The sequence below is a fragment of the Salvelinus fontinalis genome, chromosome 13 (assembly GCF_029448725.1).
Source record: "Salvelinus fontinalis isolate EN_2023a chromosome 13, ASM2944872v1, whole genome shotgun sequence".
In the NCBI taxonomy this organism is placed as follows: Eukaryota; Metazoa; Chordata; class Actinopteri; order Salmoniformes; family Salmonidae; genus Salvelinus; species Salvelinus fontinalis.
This window is the reverse complement of record NC_074677.1, coordinates 23090645-23107167: the sequence shown is the minus strand read 5'-3', so window position 1 is coordinate 23107167 and position 16523 is coordinate 23090645. Positions and strand designations below refer to the sequence as shown.

General features: G+C 42.3%; 1 protein-coding gene across 1 annotated transcript in view; it reads left to right on the top strand.

Annotated features, from left to right (window-relative positions):
* Nucleotides 1-7448: 7448 nt before the first annotated feature.
* LOC129868270 (spectrin beta chain, non-erythrocytic 4-like) overlaps nucleotides 7449-16523 on the top strand; it is a 34874-nt gene continuing 25799 nt past the window's right edge. Inside the window, exons 1-2 of the mRNA XM_055942090.1 lie at nucleotides 7449-8395; nucleotides 8624-8785. Of these exons, the coding sequence (XP_055798065.1) occupies nucleotides 8657-8785 (129 nt within the window). The 5' untranslated portion in view covers nucleotides 7449-8395; nucleotides 8624-8656. The remainder of the gene's footprint in view (nucleotides 8396-8623; nucleotides 8786-16523) is intronic.

The window sequence follows — 16523 nt, the reverse complement described above, 5'->3', positions numbered from 1 at the left end:
TGGTGGCTTCAACACAGCACCCCTATCAGTCATCTAGTGTATATAAATCATTGTTATGCTTGCACTTTTGGGATTTAGGCCAGGTGATGCCACTGAGGTATAATATTAACTGGGGACTGTTAATTTGTCCGTCCGTTGTTTTCAAGGTAATCTACTCATGTTCGCCGATTCATGGACTGTCTATATCCGGGTTGCATCAGTTTATATGGGCCAACAGGGAGCAGCGCGAGCAGTGACTATCTTCGGCTGTGAGGGATGGAAAAAATTGTCCTCAGCGACAATTATTGGAATAATTCAATGGATATTCTGTGCACAAAGGTGATGACTAAAGTGTCTTATTAGGAATTTTCAAATCTGACTTGTGGCCATCTATGGAATTTTCTTTCTGGGCCGGGAGTCAGTTAAACTGTAGTACCGAAGCAAAACTGTAGGAGCAGTCTAAACCATGCTTCTAGACCAGGGGGCACTTCAATCCGGTCCGCAAGACATTTACAAAAAATGTCTCCCCAATTTCATGGTATCCAATTGGTAGTTTTAGTCTTGTCCCATCGCTGCAACTCCCGTACGGACTCGGGAGAGGTGAAGGTTGAGTGCCGTGCGTCCTCCGAAACACGACCCAGCCAAGCCGCACTGCTTCTTGACAATGCCGCTTAACCCAGAAGCCAGCCGCACCAATGTGTCGGAAGAAACACCGTACACCTGGCAACCGTGTCAGCGTGCATGCGCCTGGCCCACCACAGGAGTCGCTAGAAGCGCAATCGGACAAGGAAATCTTGGCCTGCCAAACCCTCTCCTACCCCGGATGATGCTGGGCCAATTGTGCGCTGCCTCGTGAGTCTTCCCAGTCACTGCCAGCTGTGACACAGCCTGGGATCGAACCCAGGTCTGTAGTGATACCTCAGTGGTGCCTTAGACCGCTGCACCACTCGGGAGGCCCCTGCAAATTTAACAAACAGTTGGTCCCCCCAAAAATGCATCCCTCCGTTGAATTTCAAAATCCCGATGTGGCCCTCGAGCCAAAACGTTTGCCGACCCCTGTTCTAGAACGAAACCCTGGACCCTTGGGTGAATCACTCGTGACAACTATTGATGTAGACCTAAAGGTTTTTGTTTTGTAAATGAAATGTTCCAAGGAATCATCACTCATGGATTTCATACAATTTAACACTGTAGTAGGCCTACATAATTTTTCCATTCCCATTACTAAAATACTTTGAATGACAGGCTTATTGACACTTTAATAATTCTCATGCTGGGAACTAATGGGACCAACAAAGTGTGAAGTCAATGGAGAGACAACCACTTTTCCAGGATATGAATAAATAACAATATGAACAAAGTCAATGTCTATCTTTTCCTCTGTGCCAAAACCCACATGAAAACATTGAGAGAAAAGTTGAGACCTGATAGTTAGGGCAGCATATAAGGAGGAAGAAGGTGAATTTAAAAAAAGATAACATTTAAATGTCCCTGATATACCATATTTTTAAAATAGGTTAAAAGAGTTCCTCAGTCGCAGAGCAGTCCACTGTAGACTCAACACTGTCACCACACATACTTCATCAAATCAAATTTTATAGGTCAACCTATTTAGCATATTTTATTGCGGGTGTAGCGAAATGCTTGTCGTCACAACCATGCACAACTCTAGCACAGCAGAAATTTTATGAAAGGACTTGTTGGAAAGGTGGCATCCTATGACGATGCCACGTTGAAAGTCACTGAGCTCTTCAGTAAGGCCAATAAATCATCCCCAACTTCCAATTGGCTCATTCATCGCCCCTTCTTTCCCCTGTAACTATTCCCAGGTCATTGCTGTAAATGAGAATGTGTTCTCAGTCACCTGGTAAAATAAGGGTAAAAAAATATTATGATCACAGGCCACACAGAACACATTAGAAAGGAGTGTGATAAAAACTTGGCCTCCATAAGAATATAGAATAACCCTGTCATAGCCTTTCTAAGGATAGCCTTTCCACTCCCTATGTAATCTTGCTTTTGTGACCTACTGGGTTCGAACTGGGTCTTCTGCATGTCACAAGACTGTGTTAGTCAACTTAGCTGAAGCCTATAGGGATAACTTAAGGAAGTTAATGTAAAGGAGGATACACTGCTTGCTTAACACGTACCACTTCCCCGTGATTCAACTCATACCGAGACTCAAACTCAGGACCTCTGCCTCGCAAACATACGTGACCACCCTCCTAAAGCGTTCCAACCCACCACACTATTGAAAAAGGCCTTATTGATGAGAACCTTGCCTGAAAACCGGAAGACTTGTTAGTTTGACATGTTTGTTTGTGTTAGAAATGTGTTACTGTTAGTATAGTGACTGACTGTGTTAAGAAATCGTTAGCCTCTTGAGCTAAAGCCTAGGGATTGGTCCTGTGACTTGGATGGGTCTCTTTTAGGAAGTGGTCAAAGGGGACTGAAGTGTAACACAGGTGGTTCAATGACCACGCTCACGTGATGAGTAACTCGTCCAAAACCTTTGCATTCTCTGGCGCACAGGAGACCTGGGTTAGAATCTCATCAGTCAAACTAACACATTTCTTGAGATCTTAGGCAAAGTTGCTCATCACATGCATGGATCACCAAACCACCTCTATCGCATTCTCATTAAATAGGGTGCACAGATCCTTCTGCTTCTGTTTGCCACAATACATTTTATTGTTGTGCAGTAGGCCTGATTTTGAACCCAGTCAGTTATATTGGTTCTGGGATCTGAGTTTGAGGTGAAAGGGGGTGAAATGTAATTGAGGTGGTTTGATGAACCACACTCTTTGGATGAGTAACCTTGCTGTAGACTTTAAGACTTGTGTTAACTTCCTGAACTAATCCCTATGGGCTTTAGCTAAGTGGGCTAACACAGTCTTGTGACAGGCAGGAGACCCAGTACAAACCCAGTAGGTCACAAGAGCAAGATTAAATAGGGAGTGGAAAGGCTATCCTTAGAAGTGCAATGACAGGGCAATTCAACTATGTTCTTACGGGGGCCAAATTTAGGTTTTTATCACACTCCTTTTTAACGTGTCCTGTGCAGCCTGTAATCATCATAGAGGGGAATTGAAGGGAAGTCCATGTTACAGTATTAGCTTTTAGGAATGGGTCATAAACGGTCATAATAGCTTCTAGCCCAAACGATTCAAACGCTAGAGTCAAATTCATAGATAGAAAATGTATTCAACATGCCACATCGGCTTCAGAAACCGCCAGAAGCTGCTGTTGACCACAGATAGTGTTTGATTCTATCAGGATGTTGTCTCTGGTTTTCGATCTTAATTTAGAGACTGAATCTGAGAAGTTGAATATATGAAACTTTGATAAACTTATGAAATTATAGTTTGTAAACTTGATACACAGACAACGAATGCAATATCTACCATATTGAAACTGAACATATAAATATTGAATTTGAATATTTAATTCAATTGGAAATAGAATTGTAAAAATTAATGCAATATTTATTCAATTCAGTTTCAAATCATGAAATACAAGTTCAATTTCTGAATTCAAGTATTCAATTTGTGCATTACAAATTCTAAAATATAAAATTCTAATTCTATATCCTAATACAAATAAAAAATGATGGAATTCCAAAACATTTCTGTTGGCACTGAAATCGCTCAATACTTGTCACACTCAACAGAAGAAGGATTAGGAACATGTTTGTATATCTTTAGCAAAACAAATCAAGTATTTAGCCGACTAACCAAGGCCGTTGTTGACAGTTATTGATAATTGCAGCTTTACTTTCCAGGTCACTCCTGTGTAGGCCATGACCTTTTGTTGCCTTTGGCTGTTACTGTCGGGAAAACATGACTTAGAATTGTTGAAGTTCCCATTCTAGCGAAAACTATTACGATTTTGAGATAAGAAAGTGACTCTTTATTTCTGTTTTTCAGTTATAAGGAAAAAACAAGACTAAACATGACTTTGGCCCAGTGGTAAATACTTTTGAGTTCAGTAAGTAGAAACCAAGGTTATTTGATTTAGTGAACCTAATGTTCTACTCAGCTTGAGTCTTTGTTTAGAGTTCACCTTCAACTTTTTATTTAACCTAAAGAAATTGACAATGGACAAATTGTTATTATTTTTCACAAATGATAACATAATATGTATTGTGTACTAGTCATTTGAAAACATTACTGAAACTCATAGAAAGAATGCACCAGGATTGCAAAATGCTATGGTGCTGAAGGCCTGTTTCTGAGAATTTAATCATATAAAACTTACTGTATTGTATGCCTTGAATAAAAAATATGCACATTCATTCTAGGCTATATTACAGATCATACAGTGCCTTCGGAAAGTATTGACCCCTTGACTTTTTCCACATTTTGTTACGTTACAGCCTTATTCTAAAATGGATTAAATAACAAGAAATCCTCAGCAATCTACACACAATACCCCATAATGACAAAATGAAAACAGGTTTTTCGAAATTGTTTCAAATGTATTAAAAATAAATAACAGTAATACCTTATTTACACTATTCAGACCCTTTGCTATGAGACTCGAAATTGAGCTCAGGTGCATCCTCTTTCCATCGATCATCCTTGAGATGTTTCTACAACTACATTGGAGTCCACCTATGGTAAATTCAATTGATTGGACATGATTTGGAAAGGCACACACCTGTCTATATAAGGTCCCACAGTTGACAGTGCATGTCAGAGCAAAAACCAAGCCATGGGGTTGAAGGAATTGTCCGTAGACATCCGAAACAGGATTGTATCGAGGCACAGATCTGGGGAAGCGTACCAAAACATTTCTGCAGCATTGAAGGTTCCTAAGAACACAGTGGCCTCCATCATTCTTAAATGGAAGAAGTTTGAAACCACGAAGACTCTTCCTAGAGCTGGCAGCCCAGCCAAACTGACCAATCTGCTGAGAAGGGCCTTGGTCAGGGAGGTGACCAAGAACCCAATGGTCACTCTGACAGAGCTCTAGAGTTCGTCTGTGGAGATGGGAGAACCTTCCAGAAGGACAACCATCCAATCTACCTACCTCATCTCCATATTGTTTTTATTCACTTTGCTGCTCTTTTGCACACCAGTATCACTACTTACACAACATCATCTGATCATCATCATCTGCTCATCTATCACTCCAGTGTTAATCTGCTAAATTGTAATTACTTTGCTACTATGGCCTATTTATTGCCTTACCACCTCATGCCATTTGCACACACTGTATATAGACTTTCTTTTTTTTCTATTGTGTACGCTTGTTTATTCCATGTGTAACTCTGTGTTGTTGTTTCTGTCGCACTGCTTTGCTTTATCTTGGCCAGGTCGCAGTTGTAAATGAGAACTTGTTCTCAACTAGCCTACCTGGTTAAATAAAGGTGAAATAAAAACATTTTTAAATCTCTGCAGCACTCCACCAATCAGGCCTTTATGGTAGAGTGGCCAGACGGATGCCAATCCTCCATAAAAGGCACATGACAGCCCGCTTGGAGTTTGCCAAAAGCCACCTAAAGACTCTCAGACCATGAGAAACAAGATTGTCTGGTCTGATGAAACCAAGATTGAACTCTTTGGCCTGAATGCCAAGTGTCACGTCTGGACAAAACCTAGCACCATCTCTAAGCATGGTGGTGGCAGCATAATGCTGTGGGGATGTTTTTCAGCGGCAGGGACAGGGATACTAGTCAGGATCGAGGGAAAGATGAACGGAGCAAAGTACAGAGAGATCCTTGATGAAAACCTGCTCAGGACCTCAGACTGGGGCGAAGGTTCACCTTCCAACAGGACAACGACCCTAAGCACACAGTCAAGACAACACAGGAGTGGCTTTGGGTCTCTGAATGTCCTTGAGTGGCCCAGCCAGACCCCGGACTTTAACCCGATCGAACATCTCTGGAGAAAGCTGAAAATAGCTGTGTAGCAACGCTCCCAATCCAATCTGATAGAGCTTGAGAGTATCTGCAGAGAAGAATGGGAGAAACTTCCCAAATACAGGTATGCCAAACTTGTATCATCATACCCAAGAAGACTCAAGGCGGTTATCGCTGCCAAAGGTGCTTCAGCAAAGTACTGAGTAAAGGGTCTGAATACTTATGTAAATATAATATTTACGTTTTTTATTTTTTATAAATTAGCACAAAAAAAACTTCTGTTTTTGCTTTGTCATTATGGGGTATTGTGTAGATTGTTGAGGGAAAATATTTTTTTTAATACATTTTTGAATAAGGCTGTAATGTAACAAAATGTGGAAAAGTCAAAGGGTCTGAATACTTTCCGAAGCTTGTATAGGTTACATTGGTAGGTTAGGTAGGTTACATTGCATATCTATAAACATAAAAAACATGGCAACATGGCATCATAGCTACATAGACCGTTATTAAAGATTAACGTATGTATATATTGGAGCTAACTGGCCTTGTTAATTTAAAATGTCGTTGTTGATATTATGGCATCACCTTATCAAGCCCAGCTAACTCCTCCACTCTGCTCACTCTCCAATCAGAACATTCACAGTGTTTTTGGAACAGAACATACACGCTACTACTACAAAAATATTAATTACATTTTCATAATGCTCTATGTAGCTATAATGCAATGTTTATGATGTGTGTATAGATGTGTAATGTATGCTTAATGGTACACATTCACTGTAAATCGTTAACATAGATTCATAGCACATGATACTGTAGATGCTGTCAGCATTAGGGAACTTTATAATAAAGCAGTAAGGTGATCTGTGATTTATTCATAATATATCATAGCATCTTGTGCCTTGTTACTTTACTATACAGCTCCATAATGTTCTATAGACTGCATCTTAATTCATAGGTGCTATAAATATGTTTATATGGCAATATGAAACAATTCTACCCTAAAGTACCCGGGGGAAAGTGTTACCCTGAATTGCTTATCTGTTTCTAATGTACTCTACAAGAGTAATATTTGATCATTCCTTGTGTATAGTCTTTATCTTACTGTACATTCAGCAGCATGTTCAATTGTTATTCAAGTATATTTACTGATACCTAATCCATATACATGACAGAAACTGTCATTGAACGTTCATTGTCAATATCACTGTTTCTGATTCATGTGGAACAAATATTCATGGATTAAAACATTTATTTCAGAGGTCTAGAATTGCTTACAGGTTACGTCTGTGCTGTAAAGTCCTCCACTTCTAACCCCTGAAATTGTGTTACTGTAGCTACCCAATGAGGTAGCCCTATTTGCTGCTGGTGAACCAAATGCATGCTGGTCCCTTTAAATGGGTGAGAGTGAACGGTGATCCGAAGCAGCCAGCTGCACTGTGGGCCATGTGTTCCTGCATCCTCCTCCCCTCTCATTCAGCTGTTTCCAAATGACAACACCTCCCCCTCCCCCTCCCTCTTAAACCTCCTGCTCCCGCTCTGCTCTGAGTGCAGTCATTTCTAGTGCAGAAAAATGTCCCTGGTGACACTAAAGGATGACGCAGGCTCTCTCTCGTTTTCTCTCTTTCCTTCTCCTCTCTCCCTCTCTTTCTCTTTTCCAATAGCTCTATATATCTCACTTTGTTCTATCTCTCCCTCTCCCGCTATATCTCTCTCACTCTCCATTTCTCCTTGCTTTCTCTCTCTCCTCACTCTCCCTCCCTCCCTCCCCCTACCTCTTCCCCGGCACTGCAGTGCTGGTTGTGATTCCACAAATACGTGCACACACACCACACACACACACGTTCTCACACAGCGGAGCGTAGCTGAGAGGCAGGGACTGCAGCAGTATGCACCAGCCGCGTCTGATCTGTGTGGAGACTTGAGGAAGGAGAACTGGGAAGAGGATATAATGTAGCAGTGTCTTACACAACCCAACCCCCGTGTGTACAGTAGCTACATCTCTACTCTGCAGCAGTGGCAACGGTGCATTTCAAGAGCGGACAGCTTATGTTATCTGCCCCCCTCTGACTGCACTGCCTCTGCATCCATCTCCATTCACTCTGCTCCTCCCATTCCACCTCTTCATCCTCCTCTTCCTCCTCCCGACTACGGCAACATTAGGCAGGACCACGGACCGCACGAGACCGCCAACGCTGACCGCTGGACCCTCAGGTTTGTCCTGTCTGATGGAGTCGTGCTGGTTATGCTAGATCATTATCACCTTCATTAACGACTGGATTCTAATCGAGCTCAGGAGACAAGGAGAGAAAAAACATCCCCCAAAAACGAAAAAGGAGTGTTGGATGTTTGTGACGCTCTTTGTCGGCGCTGTTGGGTCGTTGGCTCTTATCCTGTATTTGCTTGGTTGTTTTTGCTTTCTCTGAGACTGGCTAGCAGGCACTGCAGCACCAGGAAGGACTGCAGGAGCCGTGAAGTAGTATGGCATGAGGACCCAGGGGCGAGCGAATCGGAAGGGCTTGAGCTACCATTACTGCCACTGCTGCTGCTGAGGTGCTTATCTTTATTTTTTTTCTCCAGAAAGGGCGTCTGGTGGGGGCTGGGTTGGGGTGGGTTGTGACAGTGAAGGTACCCGGGACCCTGCAGAGTGGAGTGGGTGTCTCTGGCGTAGAGGAGCCACGCAGATAGGCAGGACGTCCTGTGGGAAAGGAGGAGAGAAGAGAGGAAGAGGGGCTGGCTCAGGCTCGGGCCCCTGATGGTGGCTATTTTTGTCTCCCCTAGCTGAGTGATTGGTGACAGCGTGTAAAGGAAAAGATGCTTATGGGTGCGGGACGAGACACGGCGCGGGATGAGGCCCAGAAGCTTCACAGGAAGTGGCTGAAGCACCAGGCCTTCATGGCCGAGCTGGCCCGCAACAAAGAATGGCTGGCCAAGATAGAGCAGGTGAGTGGAAAGGAGAGGGGAGAAGGAGGTGGGGGGAGGTCAGAGAGAGCAGGTGAATGGAGAGTGCAGGGGAGAGGGTGGTGGGGGGAGGAGGTCAGAGAGAGCAGGTGAATGGAGAGGGGAGTGGAGAGGGTGGTGGGGGGAGGTCAGAGAGAGAGCAGGTGAATGGAGAGGGGAGAGGGTGGTGGGGGGAGGTCAGAGAGAGCAGGTGAATGGAGAGGCTGGTAGGGGGAAGTCAGTGAAAGCAGGTGAGTGGAGAGGGTGTTAAGGGGAGGTCATTGAGAGCAGGTGAGTGGAGAGGGTGGTAGGGGGAGTTCAGTGAGAGCAGGTGAGTGGAGAGAGTGGTAGGGGGAGATCAGAGAGAGCAGGTGAAGGGGGGTGGGGGAAGGTCAGACAGATCAGGTGAGTGGAAGGTGCAGGGGGAGGGTAGTGTGAGCACATGATTGAGAGAGGGTTTGTGCTTGGGGAGGATAGTGTGTGTATGTGTGTGTGTGTGTGTGTGTGTGTGTGTGTGTGTGTGTGTGTGTGTGTGTGTGTGTGTGTGTGTGTGTGTGTGTGTGTGTGTGTGTGTGTGTGTGTGTGTGTGTGTGTGTGTGTGTGTGTGTGTGTGTGTAAAAGGGATGGTCACGTCGGCAAGACACATTAGGCATATTGGGGGGGGGGGGGGGTTGTCATTACTCCGTTTTGATTACTCAGCCATGAGTAAACTGTAAACAAATATTGTTATATGCTTCTCTTTAGGACATCCTGAATTTCAAGTTCAAGGTTATACACGTGAAAGCATTCTTGTTATGCTTTCTGCATAACTGAAGCAGTAAACCCCGGGCAATGTATTTTTCCTATTGCCTATTCATCTGCCCATGCTATAGCTACATACTAACATTGGATTATATTTTACCAGTGTGTTTCTTCCTCAAAGCATTTATTATCAATAATTGGATGAAACGTGAACATCATGACAGTTAGTGGGCTATCTATCAGACCTGTGTGCTACTATCAACATACAATCCATTCATGGCCTTATTTTATGAATATACCAACAAGTCTGTATTAATAGTGTAGTACTGTACAACATGCAATTGTTTGTATGGTAACTAGAGAGGCAGTAAATGCTGACATCCCAGTTCTCTAGTGCTGTTTTATCAGTGAAGACAACCCATACCTGGGTTGGGTTCAATAGAGAGAAAATTTTCGAAACTGGAAGGTACTACTTGAACTTGTACAATAAGAACAAGCCTTGGTGTTACTGTGTGCCCTACTGACCCCGATCCAAGTGTTCTTCAACCACACTGCTGCAGAGAAGCCTGGTGGGAGGCTCATGTGGGTGCTCCACGTTTGAATTAGTTGATTTACCTCGGAATTCCAAATCAACCCCTAGCCCATACACCTAAGGCACTCAGCCAATCAGAAGGCCAGGTGAGGCAATTGACATAATACTGCCATACACAATCCTTTCAGTTCTACAGGGACTAGGGCTCGATTTAGAATAAGTCTACCCATTCCAGGAAAAGGTCTACTGTATGTCGAAACCTTTAGTTTGTAAAAGTCTTCACTCCAAGTAATTCAATTTAGGGCCAGGCTATACTGTGAGAATTAGCTTATCTAGCCCACATGCCCTTTTGAATGCTCTCTTGACCACTATTGTGTCTCTCTATCAAGAGATACATGTAATCGAATAAGTCACTGCATGCAAATACCTTGGTATTTGGATGGACAATGACTTATTGTTTAAAAAAACATACGGATGAGCTTGTTAAGAAACTAAGATTTAAAGTGGGCTTTTTTTTACAAAACAGGTCTTGTCTCTCTCTAGTCAGCAGGAAGCAGATTGTGCAGTGAACCTATCTACCTGTTCTTGATGAGGATGATACTATTTATCAAAGTGCAACTGCCTCTACTCTTAAACCCCTGCATGCCATTTCTCATAGTGCCCTTTGTTTTATCACAGGAGACAGTTTTATTACTGTATTCTTTACCAAAAGGTTGGTTGGACCTCTTTGAAGTCACGTAGATCACATTACGCTCTTTTTGTTTAAAAAGCCCTGCTCCACAAGCTTCCGACTTACCTAACTTCACTATTAAGATTTAAAATGACAAGTTATCAAACCAGTTCATAGGGTTGGTTAACTCTGGAGACTCCTATGTTTGTCAGTGCAATTGTGTCGTGCTGTATTTTACTTGTTTTATATTGTATTCCATTTTTTTGTTCCATGAAATTGTATATTCAGGGCTCCCTTCAAAAAGAGACACTGGTCTCAATGGTGACTCTGCTAAAATAAAGGTAAAATAAAAAAACTAAATAAAAATAGATTGGATGTGAAAACATAGATTTACTGTACGTAGGACCTAGCTAACTAATTATTGTCGATAACACCATTTTGAAAGCCTTAAATGTCTGCTGGATGTCTTAGCCTTAAAATTGTATCAAAATGTATGTTATTTTCATGCATTTCCCAGCACTCTTACCTTTAATTTTCTAAGACGTTTGCAATGTCCTGTGCTTTCTTGCAAGAACGTGATTTTAACCTCAGTTGGAATACCTTCATGATTGACATTTCAATGGATTTCATTTCAATGATTTAATTTATTCCGGTAAATCTGATATTTTGATATTGTAGCGGTTTACTGAAATTATTTATTCATCGAGCTCATCAGCAAGGTATTTATCTTTTTGCTCTCACATTTCGTAGAATATTATGGCATGATAGACTGAAACACCTCTAATTTACGAAAATTGCTTTGTTGATATATATCTCAATGCAGAAGTTTTATATCAAAAGGGCATATTGATAACAAATGTTATATACACTACCAGTCAAAAGACTTACTCATTCAAGAGTTTGTCTTTATTTTTACTATTTTCTACATTGTAGAATAATAGTGGAGACATCAAAACTCTGAAATAACACATATGGAACATGTAGTAACCAAAAATGTGTTAAACAAATATAAATATATTTTATATTTGAGATTCTTCATATAGCCACAATTTGCCTTGATAACAGCTTTGCACATGCTTGGCATTCTCTCAACCAGCTTCATGAGGGAGTCACCTGAAATGCATTTCAATTAACAGGTGTGCCTTCTTAAAAGTTCATTTGTGCAATTTCTTTACTTCTTAATGCGTTTGAGCCAATCAGTTGTGTTGTGTTATACAGAAGATCGCCCTATTTGGTAAAAGACCAAGTCAATATTATGGCAAGAACAGCTCAAATGTGCTAAGAGAAACGAGAGTCCATCATTACTTTAAGACATGAAGGTCAGTCAATGCAGAAAATGTCAAGAACTTTGAAAGTTTCTTCAATAGCAGTCGCAAAAACCATCAAGCGCTATGATGAAACTGTCTCTCATGAGGACCGCCACAGGAAAGGAAGACCCAGAGTTACTTCTGCTGCAGAGGGTAAGTTCATTAGGGTTAACTGCACCTCAGATTGCAGCGCAAATAAATGCTTCACAGAGGTCGAATTGCTGCAAAAAAAACGCTAGTAAAGGACACCAATGATAAGAAGAGACTTGCTTGGGCCAAGAAACACAAGCAATGGACATTAGACGGGTGGAAATTTGTCCTCTGGTCTGGAGTCCAAATTGGAGATTTTTGGTTCCAACCGCTGCGTCTTTGTGAGATGCGGTGTGGGTGATCTGATGATCTCCGCATGTGTATTTCCCACCGTAAAGCATGGAGGAGGAGGTGTTATGGTGTGGGGGTGCTTTGCTGGTGACACTGTCTGTGATTTATTTAGAATTCAAGGCACACTTAACCAGCATGGCTACCACAGCATTCTGCAGCGATACGCCATCCCATCTGGTTTGCGCTTAGTGCGACTATCATTTGTTTTTCAACAGGACAATGACCCAACACACCTCCAGGCTGAATAAGGGCTATTTTACCAAGAAGGAGACTGATGGAGTGCTGCATCAGATGACCTGGCCTCCACAATCCCCCGATGGTTTGGGATGAGTCGGACCGTAGAGTGAAAGAAAAGCAGCCAACAAGTGCTCAGCATATGTGGGAACTCATTCACGACTGTTGGAAAAGCATTCCAGGTGAAGCTGGTTGAGAGAATGCCAAGAGTGTGCAAAGCTGTCATCAAGGCAGAGGGTGGCTATTTGAAGGGTGGCTATTTGAATCTCAAATTTGAATCTCAAATAAAAAAATATATTTTAATTTGTTTCACACTTTATCGTTACTACATGATTCCATATGAGTTATTTCATAGTTTTGATATCTTATAATAATATAATATAATATATAATAATGATAACTATTATTCTAAGATGTAGAAAATAGTAAAAATACAGACAAACCCTTGAATGAGTAGGTTGTAACGGCAGCCTTCCTCCTCGTCTGAAGAGGAGGTGTAGCAGGGATCGGACCAAGACGCAGCGTAGTTCGTGTTCAACATGTTTAATAAAAAGACGATAAACGTGAACACTATACAATACAAAATAACAAACGTGGCAAAACCGAAACAGTCCTATCTGGTGCAGAGAACACAAAGACAGAATACAACCACCCACAAACCCCAACACAAAACAAGCTACCTAAATATGGTTCCCAATCAGAGACAATGACTAACACCTGCCTCTGATTGAGAACCGTATCAGCCCATACATAGAAACGGACAAACTAGACACACAACATAGAATGCCCACCCAGCTCACGTCCTGACCAACACTAAAACAAGGAAAACACAAAAGAACTATGGTCAGAACGTCACATAGGTGTTCTAAAACTTTTGACTGGTAGTGTAAATCAAAATTATATACCACTGAGAGGTTATATGTTATAGCAGAGATTAAACGTGAGGTGATGAATGAATGTCTTATTGAGGATATGAGAGCCTCTCACCATACCATACGTATCAGAATGCTCACATGGCCATCTTGCTTGTCCAGTGTAGATGCAATAGTAGGCCCCCCTTCATGAGCCTGATGCTGCTCAATGATGCTCAATGTTCTGCCCTGCAGTCAAAGGCAAATGGGTTTTCTAGAGGGTCCAGGTATTAGTTTTTTTTAAAAGCATATGTCTTTGTTTATTCTTGATGTGGCTGTAAAATGAAATTGGATTATATTATAAATAATGCATGAAATAACTGATCAATCCAACTAATAATAAAAGTAGTCAGAGAGCAGCCGTACCAAACATTGGTAAATCGCGATCTCTCCAACAGTGAAAAATCTTTGGAAAGACCAGGGCCATGTTCAGTAGGACACAAGGTCATGGAACATTTAGATATACATATATTTGGAGAACAGACAAACCTCTTTGCCTTGTAGAGTAAGGATTGGAGCTGGTTCTCAAATGGTTGATTTTTAGGAGTGAGGATGTCTGTTGGTAGAGTAGACACAGTATAATATGTACATGCATAAAATAGCTCAGTCATAATCAGTATTGGATGTTAGTGACATACATTTAATACCTGTGATAGATATAGTATCTTGGATAAAAGCATCTTACAATTAAGTATGATTTGTTCATTATGTACATACAGTACATCTACAAATGGCTGTGAAATGTCTACTGGTGTCACAGAGAGGCCCTCGCTCGAGCTAGAATGACAGCTAGCTCAAAGTGGAAACGTAATGAAAAAGGATACCTGCTCTGCTTCAGAATCATCAGCGTATTTGTATAACCTTTCATACCAGATACCAGATAGATACAGTACAAAAGTACATTAAAAGAATGGACACAGAAGATGTCTGCTCTGTCTGTGGTGACTGTATCCACAAGGCTGACTAGCGGGGTTTCTCAAGGGCTCTATGTCTCTGCTAGGCCCACGCAAGATGTGTTTCAGAGACCCTCGTGTCTTGCTACTCTCGAGAACATCACTTAATCGGCCCCCACCTATCCTTCCTCCTCTCCCTCTCTCGTTACCTGAGAGACCGGGGAGAAAAGATTATGCTGCGTTCTGCTGCGATTTGAGAACTCTCTGTCCTTTTGGAAGGGTTCCCGCCCCGGGCCAATTCCTCTGCTCTCCCTCAGTACTTACTCAGCAGATGGACCTGAGTCCCAGCTTGAAGCTCTGAGCTGGGACTGGGCCTGAGCTCGGAGCTCTGAAGTGGGGCTGTCTCAGTAGAGGCCTCTTCAGTCCCGTGGGGATGCTTGTCTGTAACAAAGAGAGGACTCTGGGGTTTACTTAAGGCTGACCTTGTGGCAATGCTTTGCCAATGTCAAATGCTGTGTAAACATAGAAAAACACTGTGTAAACACAAAAACACCTATCCCTCTGGAACACTTGATACTGTCAAACAAAAGCATACGACAGGATCACATCACATCCAGTTGATGTCCTTGGATTCGGTCTAGTGAACATATAACAGTTGAGGTCTGTTGTTGCTGTTTTTAAGGTGTTGGTTTTGCGAGCTAAAAATTAACCATGCACTAGCCTTTTAGTCAGAATCTACAACTGCGTCAGTCACACGTTGTTTTGGTTGCCCGGAGTAGTACCTAGAATCTATCTGCACACCCACTTGAGAAACCATGTAGCTGCACCTAGCTAGCTGTATGTAAAGTATCGTTAAGGTGATGTCATGGATTAGTTTAGCATCACAATATACCTGCCAATAGGGTAATTAACAGCAAATGATTCAAACCAGGCCTCTGATGGCATTGTGGGTGTGCGTCTGTATGTGTGCGCAGGCACGCGTGTGTGTGCATATCCATGTGAATGCCATGTTTGTGAGAGTGTGAGTGCCTATTGATTTTCATAGGCTACACGTTTGTTATTTAATCCATTTTAGAGTAAGGCTGTAACGTAACAAAATGTGGACATTTGTTACGTTACAGCCTTACTCTAAAATGGATTAAATAACAAAAAGTCCTCAGCAGTCTACACACAATACCCCATAATGACATAGTGAAAACAGGTTTTTAGAAATTGTTTCAAATTCATAAAACCACAAATAGAAATACCTTATTACACAAGTATTCAGACCCTTTGCTATGAGACTCGAAATTGAGCTCAGGTGCATCCTGTTTGCATTGATCATCCTTGAGATGTTTCTACAACTTGGTTGGAGTCCACCTGTGGTAAATTCAATTGATTGGACATTATTTGGAAAGGCACACACCTGTCTATATAAGGTCCCACAGTTGACAGTGCATATCAGAGCAAAATCCAAGCCATTAGGTTGAAGGAATTGTCCATAGACCTCCAAGACAGGATTGTGCCGAGGCACAGATCTGGGGAAGGGTACTAAAACATTTATGCAGCATTTAAGGTCCCCAAGAACATAGTGGCCTCCATCATTCTTAAATGGAAGTAGTTTGGAACTGCCAAGACTCTTCCTTGAGTTGGCCGCCCGGCTAAACAGAGCAATCGGGGGAGAAGGGCCTTGGTCAGGAACGTGACCAAAAACCCGATGGCCACTCTGACAGAGCTCCAGAGTTCCTCTGTAGAGATCGGAGAACCTTCCAGAAGGACAACCATCTTTGCAGCACTCCACCAATCAGGCCTTTATGGTAGAGTGGCCAGACGGAAGCTACTCCTCAGTAAAATGCAAATGACAGCCCGCTTGGAGTTTGCCAAAAGGCACCTAAAGGACTCTCAGACCACGAGAAGCAAGATTCACTGGTCTGATGAAACCAAGATTGAAATCTTTGGCTTGAATACCATGCGTCACTTCTGGATGAAACCTGACACCATTCCTACGGTGAAGCATGGTGGTGGCAGCATTATGCTGTGGGGATGTTTTTCAGCGGCAGAGACTGGGATACTAGTCGGGATCGAGGGAAAGA